Below are 24,167 nucleotides of genomic sequence, written 5' to 3' on the forward strand. Positions count from 1 at the left end.
TATCCACTGTGCCACAGCCTGGTTAGGTAATAAATCAATAATTTTTAAAAATCTTATCCTGTTGGATCTTTTAGTATATGTGCTGCCGAAGCGAGCACTCCTGTTGGATCTTTAAATCATACTTTTTAGGGCATCTTTATGAAAAACTTAAATTTTTTTAATTTATTGATTTTTTTTTAGAGAGAGAGGAAGGGAGAGAGAGGAAGAGAAAGAGAGAGAGAAAGAGCGAGAGAGCTCTTGTATGCTCACAATCTTGGTGTATCGAGATGGCTCAAACCGACTGAGCTGCTGGGCCAGGGCTATGACCTATATTTAAGGAAGATGAGGAGCAAAGCTTCTTAGCCCCATTAAACATTTAGACATAAAGGGAGGCCTCACTTCACACCATAGTGCAATACTGTAAAAATGACCATGCGGGCTGAAACTGTGCCAATATAATCCTAAAAATCAAAGGAAAAAGTACAACTGTTCTGTGACCTATAACATTTTTTGTTCAAGCATTAAAAAGTCTTATTGTAGGTTTTAAGTGTATAGGAAAATGAAAAAAAATAGTAAAACTAATATTTAAAACATTAGAGCCTGACCTGTGGATAAAGCGTCGACCTGGAAATGCTGAGGTCGCCAGTTCGAAACCCTGGGCTTGCCTGGTCAAGGCACATATGGGAGTTGATGCTTCCAGCTCCTCCCCCCCTTCTCTCTCTGTCTCTCCTCTCTCTCTCTCTCTCTCTCTCTCTCTCCCTCCCTCTCCTCTCTAAAAAAAATGAATAAATAAAAAATAAAATTAAAAAATTAAAAAAAAAACATTAGAAACACTGCAATTCTTAAAGTATTTTTTCTTTATATATATATAAAAAAGCTTATCAAGAGTATTTAAACAGGTCTTACCTTCTCAGTATAACAGGATACCAAAGGAGCATCTTTTCTATACCTTGGTGAATTGTCATGCCCCCTTATAAATTCACATCAGCTGCCAATATTTTATCCTTTGTGCTTTCAATGCGAAATATCTAAGAGTTCCTTTAATGTGAAGTTTTTTGCCAGCATCACTTCCTCTGTCCTCCTTTTTGTCACTGTCACTTTCTCCACTTTTAACATTTTTCAGCTTTCATCAATATAAATAGAAACCTGGAGGGTCCTGGCTGTCAGAAAGTCACAAGGAGCTTACTCAGAATGTTACGAAATTCTACTCTGGAAATAAAAAACCTAGAAACTCAACCTGTTCAAAGTAGCACCTACTCACTAACAAAGGAACCAGATAATGACAGAAACACTGTTAAATTTCAGTTTCAAATTTCAACATGTATTTTAAACTGCCCAACACATGTGCTTGCAGTTTCAGTGCTTTGCACTTAACCATTAATGGTTATTTAAAAGGTGGAAAATAAGATGAATCAAGCAATTCAATGAATTGGACTATACTGAGAAATTTCTAGAGTTGCCAGCAATGAGTCTTTGACTGGATGATTAAGATCTCATCTGGATGTTTGGAGAATTACAAGTACAAACTCATTAAGACTGTGATAAAAATTAGGGCTTCTTTTCCCCCTGAAAAGGGGAGATGAGCAGATATATTTTATTCAGTATTTCAGGGAGTTCACAGAGCCCCTCAAATCCAACTAGAAGCTCTGGGCTAATAATCTAGAACTTTATTACTAGATGAAACCCAGCCCAAAATCCGTTTCAGAGCCATTAGAAGCCCTGGAAACTTTAGGCACTCTCCCAGGGAAGGTAAGCCTTGAAGCAGTCATTGGCACCGGGAACTGCATTGAATGGTTGCTCTTTCCTCACTGTACAAGTCTATTCAATCTCGGTCTCTTCAACAAACCAGCATCTCTGTAACTCTCTCTTGAGAGTACAGGCATTAGAAAACCTTACTGAAAAGACAGACTCAATATTACGTTGTTGAAAATCAGAACCAGCAAATCAAACTGAAAATCCTCTTGCGCAGGAGGCTAGCCGCTCTGCGGAGTGAGGTCGCTGAGTGTCACCCAAGCCTATTGCTGGTGGCATGCTACTCTGTCCTTTCTTTTCTTCTTCCTCCTTCCCATTCCTGCTCTTTCTCTTCTCCTTTATTTTTCCTCTCCCATTCTTCTTTCCTACTACCTCTGGCATTAGCCCGCATAGGCACTGCTTAATCCAGCCTGTGATGCAAGAGATTTTAAACCTTACTTGTCCTAAGTGAGTTGCATTGAATTCAATGGACCATGTAAGGGGGACTCTGAGAACTGCCTCCCTGATGGCTATGAAACACGTTCTTGTTGGAGAAACTTATTCTTTGGGGAAAGAAATGCTGAGCGAGGAAGCATGTTGGGGATTGCTTTTTTTTTCTCTTCTTTTGATTGATTTGGCTGCAAGGGGAAAAGTTTGCCTAAATAAAATCTGCTGATGAAGTCACAGAATGATCCCACCTCTGCAAAGAGCTTCATTTCCTTGTATTTTGGTAAAAAAAGAATAATAATAATAATAATAATTGGCTCTTAATTGGGAATTCAGTCACTCTGCCCACTCAAGGGCAAGATGATAAGGTTCTAATCAGACCAAGCGTCCAACCGAACGTGAGGCTGTGCAAGGTCAGACCTGCTGTGTGTCAAGCAGAAAGAGCTCTCTCGGGCTTGCTTGTTTTGACTTGTCCCCATAAGTCAAATTTGTCTCGTCTAAGTGTCCAATCACATTATAAAACAAAGCGCAGCTCTCTGTACCACAGCGTCCTCTGAAGCAACAGGAGTCCTGGTGGTACCTTTTCGGGGAATCTCTAATTTTTCGGCCCCTTGGTTCCCACAGGTCTTCCCTTGAGACCAAGGAGCACAGTATGGTTTGGGGAATGCTGAACCCAGTGCATTTTAACATCACCAGCATGGTGCCCGACGCCGTGCCTGTTGCCACCATGCCAATCCTGCTGCTCACTGGCTTTTTTCTTTTGGTTTGGAATTATGAGGGCTCATCTTCAATCCCCGGTAAGTCGTGTACATAGTTTTGTATCTAAGGAGATTGTTTACTTGGGTTTTGGGTCCATGAAGGTAAAGAAATTTTTGTAAAAGGGTATGGAGCGAACCTGGGGAGATGGTTGAAGCCCACAGCAACCTTGGCAAGTGACGACTCAGACGGAAGCTTTTACACCAGTTAGCTGCAGGTTTTGAATGAAAGCATTTTAAAATATCTTAGATAATCCCTTCTACTCTGCACTTAGCTTTGGTACACCAGACTTGGCACAAACCCTTTAAGGTAAGTTTGAGACAGGGAGGGACAAGGTAAAATTCCAGGTGTTTTTTGTTTGTTGGTTGGTTTCAAATTCATTCCAATTTTGCTCTGAAGGTGAAAAAGCCTCTGGAATGCCATCTGTACTCCCTTTTCTCTCTTCCCATGCCTGCTCCCTGCTTCTCTTTATTCCACTCTTCATTTTCTTTCATTTGTTGGGGGGGGTGATGATGGGGCCACCATAAGGACTGGATGAGACCTGGGCAGAAGGAAGAATGGGGACCACTACAGTTCCCTGGATCATCATACCCTAATAGATTCTTCAGCAAGATCTGTGGGGCAATCAAAAAGTAGAATATAATATAATTATCCAGATAAATCCAATAGAAACCCCTACCACTCCATCACTGTCAGATTAATTCAGAATTACTCAGAAATATCAGACTAGTTCTTTGGTTTTTAGTGAAAATTCCTCATGGCAGGCATCTGTCCCCAGGACCATAAGATATATGGTAAGGCTATATGTCTGTCTTTCAGGAGCATTGTCATGACACACTTCCCGATGTGGGGGTCTCAGCATAGCTTGATTTAGAACAGGAGTAGGGGCTGGTACCCTGTGTCTGGATTCTTTAAGAATTTCTGGAGAACTGCCTGTCTCTCTACCTGATTCAGCCTGGTACTTTAGGTCACTACAATGCCAGAACATTTAGTTAATTTTGTTCTCTACTCCCAGATGGAGTCTGAGAGAAGGTTCTTCCATGGTCTCTAACTTGAAATCCTTTCTCACTGGATTTCTTCTTCCCCGGTGGACTCCCAGGTCAGGGTCCATGAATAGTGGAGGTGAGGTGGGTGCATTTTTAAAAAGCACCCCCCGGGTGTTTATGCTGCAGGTGGTGATAGAGCTGCCTCAGACTCCCGAGTGAGGAGGTCTAGGGGGCAAGCATGAGAGCTGGCGGCTCTGAAGCTCTGGGCCAGGAGTCTAGATGGCAGTCCATTTCTGTCCACCACTCCTGGAGCAGGGACACCAAGCTGTCATATACCAATAGGTCAATAGTCCTGTGGTTCCCAGCCAAAGGGACTTAAGAAGATATAATGATTCAAAGCTCTTATGTTTAAGTTACAGTTTACAACAAAGCATTTTCTCTGTGATCCTCACAGCACTCTGGAGAGTTGTTTGTGTTTATGCCTATTTTGCAGATAAGTAAACTGAAACTTAAAGAGGGTAGATGTTGCATGGCTAGTAAATGATGAAACAGGGACTCACACCTAAGATTGTTTGACCCACAGGTCCTGAGAGGCTTTGCTGGATCGGGTTCTGGGGGGTGAAGGAGACGAGGAGGGTGCAGAGATGACACGCTGGCAGTGACTTCCTGCCAGGGAGAGCTCTGAGAGTCTGCGCCAGGAGAGAGGCATTCCCACTTAGTGGCTTTGCGAGCTTCAATTCTGGGGAAATGCCTCAGGTTCACTGATATCTGTGCAGTGCTCACAGTTACCTGACACCTGGCAGCTCTCCCTTCCCCTGAAACACACAGCCGCCCCCAGACTTGCACAGGGTCTTCTCCTCCAGAGCCTTTCTCTGCCCTGGCCACCACATCCCCATAAAGGGACACAGGGTAAAGGACACAGCAACATATTTTCCTTTTTCTCACTAAGAAACTAAGTTACAGAATAATGCACAGTGAATGTCATCACAGTCCAGGACAAGAACTAGGACGTTAGCAGGGTCCCACAAACATCTCTTGTGCCTTTTCAGTCACACCCCCTCTCTCGCCCCCAGAGGTAAACATGCTTCTGCTCGGTGACAATCACTCCCTGCCTTTTTTTAAAAACAGTTTTACCACCTATTTTCACATCCCCAAACAATACAGTTTAATACTGCCTAGTTTTAAATATGTTAGCAATTGAATCCTACATTACTTGTCACCTCTATCTTGCTTCTTTTGCTCCATATTATACTTGTAAGAGTCATCCTGGTGGGGCATGCAGCTGTAGTTCATATGGTGTACAGTTCCACGAACATCTCATGGTTTAATCACTGATTCTACTGTTGAAAGACATTTGGGGTATCTTCATTTGGGGGGGCTATAGTGCTGCTGTGAAATTTGTGAGTGCATGTTTCTCTAGCATGAAATGCAACAGCATCTTGACTGGATAGCAAGCAAGGGGTCCCAGTCGTTGGCGTCTCAAAAGTTGTCTCTATACAAAACTGCAGTAAGTACTGAATGTGGCTCCTGCCGTCACTGTGTGCCTAGATGAACATCCCTGAATCTGAGAAGCAGAGAGGAGCTGGGTATGGAGTTGCAACCACAGTATTTCCCTAATATTCTCCTAAAGGTTTTCCCCTCCTGGAGCATCCTCCCTCCAGCTGGAAGGTGTTAGAGATACATATAAATGAAAGGATCATGCTTTGTTTTGTTCTTTCTCTTCACACACTCTCCTGCCAGGGACTCTGAATGGGGACCTACTTATACCCATCACACCATACCTAATTGGGTCTCAGGAAGTGTTTGTTGGATGAATTAAGCTGACATATGACTGATCACTAAGTATCCAAAACTCTGATTCTCTTCTGGTTAGAACACTCAGGTTTTCAAGCTAAGTAAAGTTCATCGAGATCTCCCTTTTCAATAGACACAGCCCAACACTGTCATCTTTTCTATTTGAATGGTGATTCCCAAATATTAACACTTTTTACAAACTTTTATTTATTTATTTATTTTTGTATTTTTCCGAAGCTGGAAACAGGGAAGCAGTCAGACAGACTCCCACATGCACCCTACCGGGATCCACCCGGCACGCCCACAAGGGGGCGATGCTCTGCCCATCCGGGGGGTCGCTCTGTCGCGACCAGAGCCACTCTAGTGCCTGGGGCAGAGGCCAAGGAGCCATCCCCAGCGCCCGGGCCATCTTTTGCTCCAATGGAGCCTTAGCTGCGGGAGGGGAAGAGAGAGACAGGAAGGAGAAGGGGAGGGGTGGAGAAGCAGATGGGCGCTTCTTCTGTGTGCCCTGGCTGGGAATCGAATCGGGACTTCCGCACGCCAGGCCGATGCTCTACCACTGAGCCAACCGGCCAGGGCCACAAACTTTTAGATGAAAAATGCAAAATGCAGTCTTAGTTGTCTTTGTTTCTCCCGAATCTAGGATGTTAAGTAAATGTTGAACAATATCTTCTCCCAAATAGTTAGATGTCTAACCTCATGTGAAATAAATGTATGTGATCCAATGATATATATCCATTGTATTAAAATGTAAATACAATCTAAAATATTCTTTAAAAGAATGATGTTTAAAAGTGTATTTTTTAAAATATACACACAGCTGATTAATTTTAAAAATTCATTCAGAAAGCATTTATTGAGCATCCACAATGTTTCAAGCTATAATTACCAGCAAAATATCTTGTTATTATGCATGTTTCTATTGATAGCAGGTTAATATCTCATGACATTTAAAGGAAATACTTATTCAATCAAATCTGCTTATTTAAATATTTTTAAGAACTTAATGAAATTATTTCATATAAAGTCAACTATCTACTTATCATATAGCATTATTAGAACATTCATAGGATTAAGAACCCTTTGAAAATGTTTTCCTTCTACAGGTATAAATAAAGTCTTTCTCATTAAAGCAAAAAAAAAAAGCTAACAATCTTGTTCACATTAATATAGTTACTGCATAGTTAAGGGCTAAACCTTGTTAGCTGAATTTGGAAATAAATATCTAATTTAGATGATTCAAGAAAAAGTTTCGATTATTTCTACAGAGCACCTGCCCACAGAGAAAGAGCACAGCCTGGTACAACTGTGCATGTCCTGGTTTTATAAGTATTTCACCAACAGAATGGACATAAAGGAGAAAGATTTAGAAAAGCTTCTAATTTAGTAATAAACTCCTAAAACTATTCCAAAGCGTTTTTGTCTAACTTTTCACCACCACTGGTAAAATCAAGCTACCAAGTTCGGTCTCTGATAAAAGCAACAGCAAATTCCCTAGTTATTCACTGGGTTTATGTCTTCAGAATTCTGCCTTTGTCTACATAGAAGCAAGGACGAACGTGGCTGAGTAAAACCACCTCCCTGAACTGAAACTTTAGTCTAAAAACTGATTGGACTCATTGTCTAATTCAAGCCTTAGCTTTATTTTGCCTATAGAGATTTAGCTTAAGATTTTTTTCTTAAACTGAGTCCTTTTTGAAGGAAAAAAAATAGATGTTCTTTGTTTGGATATTATCTTTGCAGATCATGTTTCTCTTAGTTAAAAAGATTACACCAAAACTATAACTTCATTATAACCTACCCACTAGGTCATCTGAAAACACATCTGTCAGTTTGTCACTTTCCCTGGTTTCTATGCTTGTTACTAGATGAACTGACTGACTTGTATTTGAAACTCATTGACACCACTTAACATGGCAAGAAAATCGTAGATGCACATCCTGATTCATTCAGACTGAAATGACTGAGACAAAGTAGAACTAGTAGGGTGTGAACAATAAATTACTTTTTATTCATGGAAGGGTAAAGAGCCTCTAGTTAAGCATATAGGTTTATTTCTTTATTTTATTTATTTATTTATTTATTTTAGTGATTCACAGATACACACCAGAAGATGTGAAAGAACACTTAAGTATGAAAGAATAAGAATAGCAGCAACAAAGCAGTTGCTCTTTTCAGTATTATTGGAACGCTGATTGTGATTTGATGATTTTTCTAGGTCCTGGGTACTGTATGGGAATTGGGCCCCTCATTTCCCACTTCCGGTTCCTGTGGATGGGGATTGGCAATGCCTGCAACTACTATAACAAGATGTATGGAGAATTCATGAGAGTCTGGATATGTGGAGAGGAAACACTCATTATCAGCAAGTAAGCCTGTTAATAATCAGAGACTTACTTTTAAAGTCTAAGCTGGGTTTTTCATACTCAAAAAAAGGTTTTTTGCTTTGTTTTGTTTTGTTTTTGAAGTGAGAGGAGGGGACATAGAGATACAGACTCCCACATGCACCCCAACCAGGATCCACCTGGTAACCCCCATCTGGGACTGATGCTTGAATAAACCAAGCTATCCTCAGCGCCTAGGCTGACACTTGAACCAATGGAGCCACCAGTATGGGAAAGGAAGAGGGAGAGAAAGGGGAGAGAAGCAGATGGTCACTTTTCATGTGTGCTCTGACCAGATATCTAAACCAGGACATCTATTTGCATTCCAGGCCGATGCTCTATCCACTGAGCAAACCAGCCAGGGCCGAAAACAACATATTTTCTTACCTTGCAGTCTTTGTTCCTAAGTTTGTGTTTTACTCCTAGGTAAAACAATCTAACTATAATGGGCTTTGCCTGAAGCCAGAGGCACATAAAGAACTCTAGCTCTGGCCTGATAGAGTTGGTTAGAGCAGTGGTCCCCAACCCCCGGGCCGCGGACCGGTACTGGTCTGTAGGCCATTTGGTACCAGTCGCAGAGAAAGAATAAATAACTTATGTTATTTCCATTTTATTTATATTTAAGTCTGAATGATGTTTTATTTTTTAAAAATGACCAGATTTCCTGTTACATCCGCCTAACGCTTAACGCTTGTCTCGTAAGTTCAACAATTATATTTAAAAATACCACAGTTTTGGCCCTGGCCGGTTGACTCAGCGGTAGAGCGTCGGCCTGGCATGTGGGGGACCCGGGTTCGATTCCTGACCAGGGCACATAGGAGAAGCGCCCATTTGCTTCTCCACCCCCCCCTTCCTTCCTCTCTGTCTCTCTCTTCCCCTCCCGCAGCTAAGGCTCCATTAGAGCAAAGATGGCCCGGGCGCTGGGGATGGCTCCTCGGCCTCTGCCCCAGGCGCTAGAGTGGCTCTGGTCGTGGCAGAGTGATGCCCTGGAGGGGCAGAGCATCGCCCCCTGGTGGGCAGAGCATAGCCCCTGGTGGGCGTGCCAGGTGGATCCCGGGCAGGCGCATGCGGGAGTCTGTCTGACTGTCTCTCCCCGTTTCCAGCTTCAGAAAAATACCAAAAATAAAAATAAAAAAATAAAAAAATAAAAAAAATAAAAAATAAAATTACCACAGTTTTTATGCCGGTCGCATAATTTTATTTTGTGCATTTATCCATCCCACCCTAAAGGCCGGTTCATGAAAATATTTTCTGACATTAAACCGGTCCATGGCTGAAAAAAGGTTGGGGACCACTGGATTAGAGCATCATCCTGAAGCACAGAGGTTGCTTGTTCAATCCCTGGTCAGGGCACAGACAGGAACAGATTGATGCTCCTCTCTCTCCCTCTCTTGCTAAAATCAATAAATAAAAAAATTTTTTTAAAAAAGCACTCTGGAAAGATGGGAATGTATTCAAAGTCTCTCTAATCAGTGACTGTGGAGAATCCAGATGGTTTGGTTTTGACAAAAGATATTTTAGAGAGAGGCATAATCTTATCTGCTTTCCTAAGATTTTGGTCTTATCACTACAAGTAAGCAATTAAATAAAAACACCCCTAAGACAAAAATCTGACTGTACCAGTTTGCTAATGCCAGGCTACTGGGCACCTCTAGAAGGGTCGAGAGTAGACAGAAGCCATCGATATGATGCGATCCTACGACTGCCTGCCAGTGTCCGAGCTGAGCGATTTGAACTAAAGGTACAATATTGCCTATTAGAAAAAATGATGGCCGCCCCAATTGTTATATTTTCTGGAAAACCTTAGCAGTTTGAATTCAGTCCATCCAGGGTTAACTAAATATGCATTGATAGTGCAGAACTAGCTTTGTGAAATACTTGCTAGTTTTCTTTATTTAGTAATCATAGAAAATGGAGAATTTTAGAGAGAGCATATTTGACTAGACTTTCAGCTATCTGTACTAGATTTTTAACAAAGCTATCTCCCAGCACTGCCTCATTAATGCATTTTTGTATTTATGATCCCCACTGGGGCTTCACCCACAAGCTAAGGCTCACCAAGGTGTTTTACTGAATGATTAGAATAATGTGAAGCATTTCTGGAAACTACATTGATTTTTTTTTCAGGCCAAGTTTCCATACAGCATTTCATAAAAAATCTTAGTATCCTCAAAGCCCAAGTTGAGTCAAATACCTAAAAGAAGGAAGTGAGAGAGAAAAATGTGTTACCCATAAAAATATTTTAAACTCTCCCGTAATGTTATTTTGAATCAATCTGACACCGCAATTTTTGCCTGAGTTTTTTTCTGTTTCTTCAGTTTGATATTGCACTTTTAAGGCAGACCCTGTTTATACCACTAAATATAAACAGCTTCGGGAGGGAAATGCCATTGCATTCGGTTCAATGTGAAACCACTCTGATGCAGCGGTCATCCAAGTGTGGCCCCTTGGCCAGCAGCATCAACATACCTGAGAAATTATTAGAAATGCACATGCTCAGGCCTCACCCTGACCCACAAAATCAGAAAGCCTGAGGGTGGAGCCCGGCTTGTCTCTTCACAAGCTCTCGGGGGACTCGGAGGCACACTCAAGTTTGAGAGCCACGCTCTCCTGACTAGACCATAACCACTCTTGGGTTTCACTTCTCTTGGGCTCAGAACTCTGGTCAGCCAAACATAAGTGAATTTAATATGTCCTCATTTTAAAAATCCTTACTTTACTCACTTTTGCAACTGACTGCAGTTTCAAAAATGTCCCGAGAGTGATGACCCTTGGGCTTGGGGGATTGGGACACCGGCCCCTGCTTTTTCGTTCCCAGCACAGCAGGTTGCCTTCCAGTCCTTAAGTCAGCGTCTGCCTTCCTCCCCACCAGTTTCCCCCAGCAGACAGGCGAAGCGGCCCATAGGATATTTCTCCGGAACGTTATCTGCCTGCAGCTCAGGGTCTGCAGCAGAGCCTGTGGTTTTCACCCAGGCTGCACATGAAAGTCACTCAGAGCTTTAAAAACCCCAAATCCCAGGCATCAGCAGTGTTTAGCACTCTCCAGGTAATTCCAATGTGCTGAGGAGCTGGAGAGAGGAAAGAAGGTCAGAGGTTTCCAGGGGGGGCGGAGGGTGGGCTGTCCCTGGGGCTAGGGGACACAGTTAGGTGGAGCTGGAGTGGTCATGTCTTACTGTGTTGCCCTTAGGTCTATCTCAGGCGGTGGCAGGGGAGCCTAGAACTGCAGTGAAGAATGATGCATGTGAGAAAGGGCCAGGGGACCAGAACAGAAATGACTCTTCACTTCTAGATGCTTAGATCACCAGATACATTCCTGGGAAGCCCAAAGCCAGTTCCTGAAGTAGGACCCTCATTACAGAGAGGGGTGGGTGGAATCTGACCACTCTGCTGTCTTAATGAGGAAAGTCATCTTAGTGACCTGACCGAGGTAGACACTGATTCCCCCGGAGATGAGGACACAGCCCATCCTGCCTGTCTCCCAGCTCTCCCAGTTCTTTCATTATCCTGTCCTCACAGGCTTTTCACTGGTTGGAGTCTTCGTGTTCTTTTTAATTGCCTCTGAGCCACTCAACTTTGTTAAGGGCTCAGCCAGCCCCCCCACCCCCACCCCAGAACAGGACCTGTTTGTCCCTATCTCCTTTCCTTGCCTGCTCTTCAGGTCCCTTTCAGAACTACTCGTACCTCTTGAAAAGACCCCATTGGACCTCAGAAAGCTTTTTATTTTTATTTGAGTAGTTTGCCAGATCTTTTGAAAAGTTTGAGATCTGTAGTCATTATAACTATGTAGAGATTATAGCCCAACTTTTCTAACCAGTTTAGTCTTGCAGTGGGGAGGGCTGGAGAACTTGGGGGAGGGGTGGGGAGGCAGACATGAGCGCTGCTGGGATGTGGCCTGAGCAACGTTGGGCTTTGGGGGAAGGTGCATCTAATCATCTGCAGGTAAAGGCTGCACAATTCCCTAAGCAGGTATGTGCTAAATTAATGAGGATCACAGAAGTTGTACATGACACTATATGTTGTGTATATATTATTTTTCATCATGAATACCAAAAAAGGAATGTGGATATCACTCACAAAGCAGAGTAAGCAATTCATGTGCTAATTAGGGTCATACTTGCACATATGTTAGCAATTAACATACCAATTAGGGTGATAGTAGTACGTGTTTTAATATGTATAAATTTATAGAGAATTTATTCATTTATTCTTTAAACATATACTGTATTTACTGAGTATTTACTATATACTGTACTAGATACTAAATGATCCCAACTTACCATAGTCATTATTGACTTTCCATTTGTTCAATAAATAAATATTTATTAAGAACTTACTATGCACACTGGGTATCATGAACAAAGAAAAAATCCCTATTGTCATAGAGAAATATATTGTTACTATACTAACAATAATAAAGGAAAATGTATAGTATATCAGTAGGGTGACCAACTGTCTCAGTTTGCCTGGGACTGTGGGGTTTCCCAGGATATGGAACTTTTAATGCTAAAGCTAGGATGGTCCCAGGCAAACTAGGATGGTTGCTCACAAAATTATCAGGTAGATATATGCTATATAGAAAATTAAAGTAGGTAAGAATGAGAGGGCTCATTGCAGGGATGGGTGCACAATTGTAAGTAGATAGTCAAGGAAGACCTCATTGAGAAGATAGCATTTATATAAAGACCTAAAGGAAGTGAGGGAGAAAGTCATGCAGAAACCTAGGGGAAAAACATTCCAGATAGAAGGAACAGCAAATGTAAAGACACTGAGGTGGGATACAGTATGGCTAGTGAAGAGTAGGGGAGATGAGGTTGGAGAGGGAATAGGATACCCAATATTGGTGCATCTTGCAGGCCTTTGTAATAACTCTGGCTTTTTCCCTGGGTGAGATGGAAAATCATTAAGGTGTTTAAGCAGAAGAGTGACATACTGGCTCATTCGTATTTCAGTAGAATCATTCCGGCTTCCCTGTTAGGAAGAGATGGTAAGGGGACAAGCGATGGATACAAAGACATCAGTGAGGCAAGAAATGATGGGTGATAGATGATGAGGTGAAATTAAGGGCATATTTTGAAAGCAAAGCCAATAGGGATGAACAGATTGGATACTGGGTGTGAAAGTCAAGGTGATGTCACAGGTTTTGCTTGAACACCCGGAATAATGAGGATACTGAGTTACCTGAGCTAGGTAGAACACTTAAGTATAAAAGAATAAGAACAGCAGCAACAAAGCAGTTGAAATCAGGATTCCATTTCAGACATTTTGACTTGACATGTCTAGTAGACATGTGAGTGGGATATTGAGAAGCCTTCAGACTTTCAACAAAACCTCACCAATCCAATGCCAAGATGAGTCCCCAGTCTATGGTACCATAAAAGGAGTAACTTTATTCACATAAAATTTGTGAAACACTGAAAGACAACCTCCAGTGTAAACTGGAAGTGTGCTCCTCCAAGACAAAGAGGAGGCCCACTTATATAAAGTGCTTACCCTCATCCCTGATTGATCCATGTTATGCAGATGTTATGCAGATATCCCAATTTGCATTGTTTGATATTTCATATAGCACTGTCCTGATTGGTCAGTATAGCACATCCTGACTGGTTGTGATAGAGCTGCTTTCATTGGTTGGTAAAGATGCAAATGAGGATATATCTTATGCAGCTCTGATTGGACAGGGAAGGTCTCAGTCCATTGGTCAAAATATGATTCCAGTCACTTCTTTATAAGTTTGGCTCGGCAAGCAGAAACAGCACAAGTGGCTTGGCAGCTCCGTCTGGCTTTTCTCTGATGTGCAGTGTGCATGTAAACATGACTGTTAAACTCTGATTATGAATTTGGGGCCAGTTAACCACAAGGAGTCCTTCTTGGCAGACATATTCCTTTTTGAGGTCCACAAGACCCTCCACCATAGTCAGAAACTAGCAAAGGAGGCTAGATAGAGAAAAGAAAACCAGGAGAGTATGGTGGTCTGAAAGCCAGGTGACAAATACATATCGGGGAAGAGGAAACTGTTAACTATGTCATGGGAATACAGAGCTGTGTTATATTTAGCAAAAGGGGGGTCATGGGTGACTTTACATAGCATGGTGGGGACAAGGGAGACATAGAGGCAAAGTCTGACTGTTGTAGAAAATGGGGTGTGAGGGGTGGAATTGGGGCAGCAGGTACGACTACTTCTCCAAGCCATTTGCCATAAAGTAGGAATTTCATCCACAGTAACAAGAGGGAAGACTGCATACCTGGTCCCAGATCCTGGTGGTGGAGCTCATGGAGATTCTACATGCTTCTGCTTTCTCAGTAAAATTGGAAATAAAGTCTTTAGCTGAGACTGAGGGGGGAGGAAGTAGAATACATATTTGAAGAGAGAGGAGGCAGGATATAATAATCATCTAGAAGAGTGAGTGAATGTACTAGGGAAATGGACTAGAGTTGCCAGCTACACTAAGGGCTCACTTATATTTAACTGAGACCTATCAGCCAGTGTGTGTGTGTGGGGGGGGGGTGTGGGGGTGTTTCCCAGCCCCATTCAGCTGCCAGGTGCAAGCACAGAGTAAGCTAAGAATTAGATTTAGCTGCAGTTGAGATTTTACCAGGCAACTAGGACAAAGCAAGGAGAGGGTCAAAGGAGTTGAGGATGCATGAAAGAGAGTGATTTTAATAATTGACAAGAAAACATTTTTTCACGCTTTCTATCAATATTAAGAAAATGTTAAAATGAACAGGAAAATTAAAACAGCAGTCCTACCACTTCCCCCCCCCCCCAATGACATTGATCCCATGAAGAGACCAGTTCAATTGTCTTATAGGATGCCCCACATTTGAATTTCTCAAATTGTTTCATTATGGTGTTATTTAGCATATTTCTCTAGTCCTTATATTTCTTCCTTCCTCCTTTCCTTCCCTTTCCTTTCCTTCCCTTTCCTTTCCTTTCCTTTCCTTTCCTTTCCTTTCCTTTCCTTTCCTTTCCTTTCCTTTCCTTTCCTTTCCTTTCCTTTCCTTTCCTTTCCTTTCCTTTCCTTTCTCTTTCTCTTTCTCTCTTTTTCTTTCTTTCTTTTTCTTCCCTCCCTCCCTCCCGCCCTCTTTCTTTTTTCCTTCCTTCCTTCCTTCCTTCCTTCCTTCCTTCCTTCCTTCCTTCCTTCCTTCCTTCCTTCCTTCCTCTCTCCCTCCCTCCCTCCCTCCCTCCCTCCCTTCTTTCTCTCTCTTTCTGGCTTTATTCTTTCTTTTTAGTGAGAGGAGGGGAGGCAGAGACACACCCCCACATGCACCCCAACCAGGAATCCACCTGGCAAGCCCAATAGGGGGTGATGATCTGCCCATTTGGGGCAGTTGTTCTGTTGCTCAGCAACTGAGCCTTTTTTTTTTTTTTTTAGCACCTGAGGTGAAGGCCATGGAGCCATCCTCAGCACCCAAGGCCAACTCACTCAAAGCAATTGAACCATGGCTGGGGGAGAGGAAGGGGGGGGGGAAGAGAGAGAGAGAGAGAAGGGGAGGGGGAGGGTGGAGAAGCAGATGGGCACTTCTGTGTGCCCTGACTGGGAATCAAAACTGGAACATCCACATGTTGGGCTGATGCTCTATCACTGAGCAAACGAGCCAGAGCCCCTGTGTTTCTTATAAACTGAAAAACTGAAAACTAGGTCTAAAGGTTTAATTAGATTCAGGTGAATCTTTCTTTTTTTTTTTTTTTTTTTTTTTTTTTTTTGGTATTTTTCCGAAGCTGGAAACGGGGATAGACAGTCAGACAGACTCCCGCATGCGCCCGACCGGGATCCACCCGGCATGCCCACCAGGGGGCGATGCTCTGCCCCTCCAGGGTGTCACTCTGTCGCAACCAGAGCCACTCTAGCGCCTGGGGCAGAGGCCAAGGAGCCATCCCCAGCGCCCGGGCCATCCTTGCTCCAGTGGAGCCTTGCTGTGGGAGGGGAAGAGAGAGACAGAGAGGAAGGAGAGGGGGAGGGGTGGAGAAGCAGATGGGCGCTTCTCCTGTGTGCCCTGGCCGGGAATCGAACCCAGGACTTCTGCACGCCAGGCCGACGCTCTACCGCTGAGCCAACCGGCCAGGGCCTGAATCATTTTTGTAATAGTATTTCCTTGTTAGTACAGGCACTTTTACTGCTTCATATTAGGAGACAAGGAAAGGTTGTCCCATTATTAATGATACTAAATTTGATCATTTGGTTAGGGTAGTTACAGTGAACTCTCTCTGTTAAAAAGACTTTGTTTTCTTTTGCAATGACCCCAGTATTTAAGCTGAATAAGTGAGGATATTAGAAGGGTAAAGGACAGTAAGTAAAAAGGTGATAGGATTGATGAAAGATAAACCTCAGGTGCAGAATAAGTCTAAACGAGGCAAGTATTTCTAAATGTTGGGGACCAATTATTCCATTAATTGTCTCCTCCATATTTCTAGTATTCATCACTTTTGAACCTGGCCATAGACTTGTAAGCCCTTTAAACTCAGAACAGAAGGGATGACTTCCTCCTTACCATTTAAGAACTTAATTTCCTGGCTCCTTTCTATTTTGAACAGACAATAGGTTTGCTATCTTTGGAGATATCTTTTGACTTTAGTTATGTTTAAAGAAGAACAATGATTCAAGTTACCAAACAATTTACACTACCCACTGTCTCCTCTGAGCTTGAGGACTCCCTCAGTCTCTCCTCATGATGAGAACTCCTCACTCTCCCAACACATCAGTATAACATCTCCATCAACTGGTGTTACAGAGTGTGCACAAGGCAGAGGCCACGTCTCTGCAGTGTTCCTGAGTGCCAGGAAAGCTCAGGGCCTGGGTTCCTCCTTCTTCACCAAGCTCCTCTTTTTCACTTTCCCAGTTTACTTTGGTTAGATAATGCCAGTCTACTTTTGACAAAAGACCTGGTTGAAATTGGTTGTCTGCCAGCCTGTCACACATGGCTGGCTGTGTTTCATTTCTGTCCTTTGCCAAGAGCTGAGCCTCTAACTCAAAATAACTGAGATGTTGGTGCCCCCTAAAGGACACATTGATTTTTCAAGCTAGGTCTTGATTAACATTTAGTTGGCTTTAAGTTTGGGGTTTCTTGTTCTCTTTTTTCAATTTGTAATTCCTCAAAATAATGGACAGGCCAATGTGATTAATGCAGAATACCAAAGCTTGAGGGGTCAAAGCAGAAACAATAGTGTTCTTCTTGTCTTCTAAGCACTAAAAAATTTTAGATACAAATTTGTGAATAAAGAGTATACAAATTACTTACTTTTTGCTTTAGTTATAAAATGAGGTAGGGGGAAGATAAGAAAAGCTAGAGTTCTGAAATCTATTAATAAGAATTTTAGTCTACTCTCATCCAAGTACTAACCAGGCCTGATTCTGCTTAGCTTCCGAGATCAGACAAGATCAGGTGCATTCAGGGTGGTATGGCTGTGAACAATTTTAGTCTTCTCTAAATCAGGAATTTTCTATTCAGGACAAAATTTTAGCTGTTTGTTGGTCAAATTAATTCCCTGAAATATAAATAGAAGCATCTGGATTTTTGGTTTTGTTGCTAGGAAGAGGAAAACTTGTCCAAAACTTGGGATCATTCGATGAATATTATCTGGAATCAAATCAAGAGAATATTTTACTTAACACAGAGTGTTCTGATTTGAACATAAGATTTTTTTCATAAATAACTTATTCATATAATAATTCTGTTCTCATTTCTTGGCACTGCCATTTTTTCAGTGGCATTCTTTTAAAGTTTAAATAAGACTATAGAATCCATCACAAATATGAGGGTTTGGCTAAAACGTAGGCCACAGCCTAACACACTTAGCCAGCACAGAGCTCATTTGGCCCAATGTCTTCTCTGAGAATGTGTTTTTCACAGGCATTAACAAAACAACCTCATTAAGCCAAAATCATCCTGTTAGGAGACAAGTATCAACTTTGAAAGGGAGGAACCAGTGTTAGATGGCCACACCAGCCCAGCTTAAGAACTGGGCTGCACCAGGACTGGTGGCATGAACTGTAGCAGCCACATCCCATCTTTGAGGGTTACATGCTCAGAAAACCCCGACAGTGAGAGAATTTGCAGTTGAGAAACAAAATTTCAGTGGAGAAGTGAGGAGGAAGAAGCAGAGTTGCAATGAACACCTGAAAACTTGAATAAATATTGAGTTCACAAAATAAATAAATAACGACAGTATCTAAAATGAAGATAACACCAATGCTATTTTATGCCTCTTGAATTTGCACAGTTGGGCACCATGCAGTTACTTTCCATTTTCTATCCCCTGCACACCAGAAAATATCCAGTGTTTCCTCTTCTGCAATAGCAAAGAGATGTTTATAAATATATGTTGCTTTCTTGGAATAACATGCATGTTTTTTTTTTCCCATTCCTCTGCTCAAATGTGTAGTCCCTCCCTTTCCAATTTTAAGGGATCACTGTCTCTGAACTCCATTCTGGTGTCAGAAACATGGGATAATTTATAATCCTCTGGTGGAAAAATAAACTCTGGGGGATCTATTTTAACTCTCCTAGCAGGCCCGTGCAGTTTAGTTCTCAAACCCCAAAGTCAAAGTTAGATGGCTTCGGTCTGCGTGTGGCAGATCCCTGCTTGCACAGCTGAGACACACACAGACTCATGGCAGTCTGTCCTCCTTGGCTGTCTTCACGTCTCCCATAGTTGCCCTGCAGAAAACCGTTGCTACTCTTTCTCTAACCACTCTGCCAATTTCTATAATTCTCAAACCCGGATCCTTTCTTCTCATTATCTCCAAGAAAAATGGCTATCAATTTGAATGTGGAAATCTTTTGAAGTTGCAGAAAAATATATGGAGAGAAGTGGATTTGCCTGTGCTTACATTTTGCTGGAAATTTGCATTTGGCTGTTATCCACATATAAATACTGTGACATAGGCCTTGTAATTTAAAGAGCCTGTTGTCATGCCCCTCAGAGGAGTCTTAGAACATGCTTTGTTAGCATCGAGACCCGCTTTGTGTCCAAGCAATGACTCTGTGGCCCTCTGTGTACTCTGTGTTCCTACTGTCTACTCAGGAGCCCAGGGATGCTGAGGGCCCCACACCTCAGAGGTGGCGTGCTCTGGATTTGTGTAGGACAAGGCCTGGTCTTGGAGGCAGATGGCTGAGCTGTGACCCCTCTTTCTTTACTCACTCAACCACAGCCACACAGCCCTGCTTTGTCTGCCTCATACGCTAATTCCACTGACTTTTTTCTTTCTTTTTTTTTTTTTTACAGAGAGTCAGAGAAAGGGACAGATAGGGATGGACAGACAGGAAAGGAGAGAGATGAGAAGCATCAGTTCTTCATTGTGGCACCTTAGTTGTTCATTGATTGCTTTCTCATATGTGCCTTGACTGGGGGAAGGGGGGCTACAGCAGAGCGAGTGACCCCTTGCTCAAGCCAGCGATCTTGGGCTTCAAGTCAGCGACCTTTGGGCCCAAGCCAGCGACCATGGGGTCATGTCTATGATCCCATGCCCAAGCCAGTGACCCCATGCTCAAGCTGGTGAGCCCACACTCAAGCTGGATGAGTCCGTGCTCAAACCGGTGACTTTGGAGTTTCAAACCTGGGTCCTCCGCATCCCAGTTCGATGCTGTATCCACTGTACCACTGCTTGGTCAGGCTTGCCAGATCCTTTAGATAACTCATTTGATAATATCTTTAAGTGGTGTTTGTGTTTGGCCTATGTCTACAATACCATATTGGCATTTATGAAAACAATGGACAAAAAAACACCAAGTATGCTGCTTATTATCTTCTCTATCCTTTGACAAAATACCACACACCCTCCATCTATTCACCAGAGAGAGGGTTAGCCACATAGCTTATTAACTTGCATTAACTTTGACCTCTGGTTTCCTGCCCCAACGGCCACAGCCATCACTTAGCCCTCGTCCAGGTAGCCTGCCTCCTTCTGGGCCCTGCACTAACCCATTTTCCAACCTTGGCGCCTTTCCGCAGAAAATGCAGTCATCCACAGCATTTCTTCATTTTTCTCTTGGTAGATGAAAAATAATTCATTCCATCTATCCCACAATTCTCAACTTCATAGAGTGCCCACAGACTCTTTCCTCCCAAGAGTCCTCTCCTCCCCAAATCCTCACACACACAACATTCATCCAGCTCTCTCCCCTCCTCCCTCCCTGTGCTGCGTGTGCCCCTGTCCAACAAACCCACATACCATTTACTCTAAAGATATCTTTTTGATTATTAAATTACTTAAATTCTTCACTTACCTTTCCAGTGCCACAGGTTAACATCTAAGCAGTCTTTTTTTTTTTTTTTTTGGCAGAGACAGAGAGAGTCAGGGAGAGAAACAGATAGGGACAGACAGACAGGAAGGGGGAGAGATGATGAGAAACATCAATTCTTTGTTGTGGCTCCTTAGTTGTTCATTGATTGATTTCTCATATGTGCCTTGACCGGAGGGCTACAGCAGAGCAAGTGACCCCTTGCTCAAGCCAATGACCTTGGGCTCACACTGGTGGGTCTTGCTCAAACCAGATGAGCCCGTGCTCAAGCTGGCGACCTCGGGGTCTCGAACCTGCTCAAGCCAATGACCTTGGGCTCAAGCTGGTGGGCCTTGCTCAAACTAGATGAGCTCGTGCTCAAGCTGGCGACCTCGGGGTCTCGAACCTGGGTTTCCACGTCCCAGTCCGATGCTCTATCCACTGCACCACAGCCTGGTCAGGCTAAGCAGTCTTAATGAAATATCTTTTTAGCAAAATGAGCATCTCTACAGAAGAATTCCATACTGCTGTACTCAGAAGATAATATTCTTCTCACATGTCAGGCCCCTATGACTTCTTCAGCTAGAATTTTATAACATTTTATTTTTAATTTTCTATTTATTGATTTTTAGAGTGAGAGGGGAAGGCAGGAAGGGAGAAAGAGAAAAAGAGAGAGAGAGAGACATCAGTTTATTGTTCCATTTAATTATGCATTCATTGATTGATTATTGTATGTGCCCTGACTGGGAATTGAACCCACAACCTAGGCATATGGGGATGAGGCTCCAACCAAGTGAGCTATGTGGCCAGGGCAAATTTTATGACATTTTAAAACTCTTAGTGCCTCATCATGCCCAAATGAGACTAGTAGGGGGGGGGGGGGCAGGAAGCAGCTCCTAAGAAGAAAATGGGCCGAGAGGACAGAAATAGAAGAAGCTGCCTTCTTATTCTCACTTTTTCTGAAGGCTTTCCCCATGCCTTAAATGCTGAGCATGGTGGTGGGGATGGAGGTGGAACAGTGGAGGAGAGGCTGAGAACTTTCTAGGAAGCCTGGGTTCTTGGCGAGGTCCTAGTGTTGCTACATCAAGGGTTATCTAGTGGCTGCCCATGTTTTATATCTTGGGAGTACTCTGTGACCCTAGAGACCTTGATGAGTCATGATGGAATGCGGAGCCCCAAGATATCGACTGTCTCCACCACAGAGGGCCTGCCAGGACCAGCCCCGCTAGCCCAGCCCAGGGCCAGCAGTGCCCAGGAAATGTCCTTCAGGCCCAGAGTGATACCTCACTGAAGGGCCAGATCTGATCTGGGACTCTAGACTTATTGCTGGTTCCAAACTAAAGAGGAAAGACTCCAGCAATTCTGAGGCTCACTCCTGCAGACCTGCACTGTCAGGAGTGCGGCTGGACTGCGCCTGAGGCCTGGGGGTTCTCAGGACTCTGGTGGTGTGGAGGATTCCGCTTCTTAACAGCTTTGCCGCTCGGACTTGGGTAGTATTTTGATGACTTGGGAATAGGAGAAGAAAAGAAAGAAATTAAGTGTGTGTGTGTGTGTGTGTGTGTGTGTGTGTGTGTGTGTGTGTGTGGTGTGTGTGTGTTCTCTCTTCCTAACACTCAAACAGGAAGTCAGTAAATAGAAGAAGGATGTTCTTACGGTAACAGACCACTTACTTCACATGAATACTAGAGAAATCATGCATGACATTTACAGCAACATGAATTAATTAAGAGAGCCACGCGGTAGCTGAAATCATCCCGAGTTCTCCTGACCCTTAAACAATGAACACGGCTGGCTTTCCTTGCAGGTCCTCGAGTATGTTCCACGTGATGAAGCACAACCACTACATCTCCCGGTTCGGCAGCAAACTCGGGCTGCAGTGCATCGGAATGCACGAGAAGGGCATCATATTTAACAATAACCCAGATACCTGGAAGGTTGTTCGACCTTTCTTTATCAAAGGTAATCCAAAGTCTGGCTGCATTCTGCTCTTACCTATGAATGTGCTTTCTTTGAGAAATCATTCTTCAATTCTGCTGCCTCACGGTTTTGAAATAATGATATGCACTAACCTGCAATATATATCCTGCTCACAAAAATTAGGGGATGTTTCAAAATGAATATGAAGCGATAAAAAAAGAAGCATTTGACTTTTTTTTTTAAAAAACAACAACAAGAACATCAGAAAAGCAAATGACAAGTCAAAGAAAGTTGTTTGATTGTACAAATGAGATGCAAAATCAACTCTTATTTCATTGGTGAAAATGCATCATACAAAAGGCCGAAAGTACTGCAGTATCTGCATGTTCTTTAATCCCGTAATTTTAGTGAGCAGTTTATTTGCTATATAATGGGCACTATTATAAACACTTGATATTTTAATCCCACAGGCAAGTTCAGGAGGTAGAATACTCTAATCACTTATACTTTACCACTGAGAAAACTGAGGCATAAAGAAGTTAAGTAACTTGTCCATGATTCCAGCATTAGTAAATGGTGGCCCAGAAGACAAATCCAGAGCCTATTTTAACAGCCACAAATTCTGTTCCTCCTGTTAATGCACAAAGCAATGTCATGGATGTGAAGAGGAGATGGAGCTCTAAACTTAGGATCATTTCAATTAAGAATTGAGTTTGTCTGCCATATGTTTGATTTAAACATACCAAACAAATGTGTTTGTTGAATCACTGACTGACATCACAGATGTTTTAACAGAAAACAATTTGTAAATAAAATTAGAGAACCTTAGAACTGGGAAGGACTGTATAGGCAGGATGGGATTCAGCTGGTTCGCAAGGGTTTGTCAGAACTGATACCTAATGTTTTGTTGAGTTCTGCGAACCGGTTGTTAACATGGCACTTGTAATCAGGGTTCTCTCTAAGGTGGGCGCCTGGGCAGCTGCCCAATGTGGAAATCACAAATTTACATTCCTTACTCTTTTTTAATGTTCATCTGTGCAACAGCGTATTCTAAGCGCCTGTAGTAATGTTTATTCCGTCCATAGGTGAAAAATTTGATGGAACTATGCTTGTAATATTTATTTATTTATTACATAAAACTCATTGTACCTTTGATAAAATACTCCATTTTATTTTATTTTATTTTTTAAATATGGAACGCTTCACGAATTTGCGTGTCATCCTTGCGCAGGGGCCATGCTAATCTTCTCTGTATCATTCCAATTTTAGTATATGTGCTGCCGAAGCGAGCACAAAATACTCCATTTTAATTCCCTTGCGTTTGCTACTTCAGTAGGAAGTGAGGATGCCAGTCAAGATGCAATATGGAAATATCTTAACAGTTTTATTGTTGTTTTGTCAGGTGTTATTTAATATTTTTTTATTAATACTTTAAAACTTTTTCTTATAATCTAGTTTTGTATACCTCTTTTATTGTTCTTATCTAAGTATTAAATGCATGAATTGATATACCTTTGGGTATATCATTTTTATATACTTAAAACAGTCATTAGGGCAGAGATCTAGTTGTTAAATTATTTGAACCCCACCACTGTGTATATGTCACCTCAGTCAGCCTCTGAGTTTCATAGTTGAGTTTTTCAGTCCTAGAGAGGTTGTGATTTTTGTCCAACATAGTGAGTATTGGATGAGCAGAGACCAGATGCCAAGCCTCCTTATTTAGCGAGTTCCCCCTTTACTAGATCCGGCTGAAAGTGAAGCTGTTGGGGGATATACAGGACCAGACTTTGACATTAACACTGAGGAACGTAATCATGACTTGGAAAGGTCAGTTTTGGAAACCAGGGCTAGAGGGATTTGGGTCTGACCATGCGCCATCACTATTCTTTCCTCCAGTCAGCCTTGCAGTGAATGTAGATGCTCCTGCGTGACTGCTGAGACAGGGGAAAGCTGT

At 42.6% G+C, this 24,167-nt stretch overlaps 1 protein-coding gene and 1 non-coding gene across 2 annotated transcripts in view; one reads left to right on the forward strand and one right to left on the reverse strand.

The window, feature by feature from the left end:
* Positions 1–24,167, forward strand: part of CYP19A1 (cytochrome P450 family 19 subfamily A member 1) — a 117,224-nt gene that overhangs the window by 77,878 nt on the left and 15,179 nt on the right. The window contains exons 2-4 of the mRNA XM_066342858.1: positions 2,782–2,954; positions 7,912–8,062; positions 22,101–22,255. Of these exons, the coding sequence (XP_066198955.1) occupies positions 2,810–2,954; positions 7,912–8,062; positions 22,101–22,255 (451 nt within the window). The 5' untranslated portion in view covers positions 2,782–2,809. The remainder of the gene's footprint in view (positions 1–2,781; positions 2,955–7,911; positions 8,063–22,100; positions 22,256–24,167) is intronic.
* Positions 23,400–23,506, reverse strand: LOC136377762 (U6 spliceosomal RNA). Its single transcript, XR_010746394.1, has one exon. It is a non-coding gene; the product is annotated as a U6 spliceosomal RNA (small nuclear RNA).

This window comes from Saccopteryx leptura, chromosome 6 (assembly GCF_036850995.1).
Source record: "Saccopteryx leptura isolate mSacLep1 chromosome 6, mSacLep1_pri_phased_curated, whole genome shotgun sequence".
NCBI classification, from domain to species: domain Eukaryota; kingdom Metazoa; phylum Chordata; class Mammalia; order Chiroptera; family Emballonuridae; genus Saccopteryx; species Saccopteryx leptura.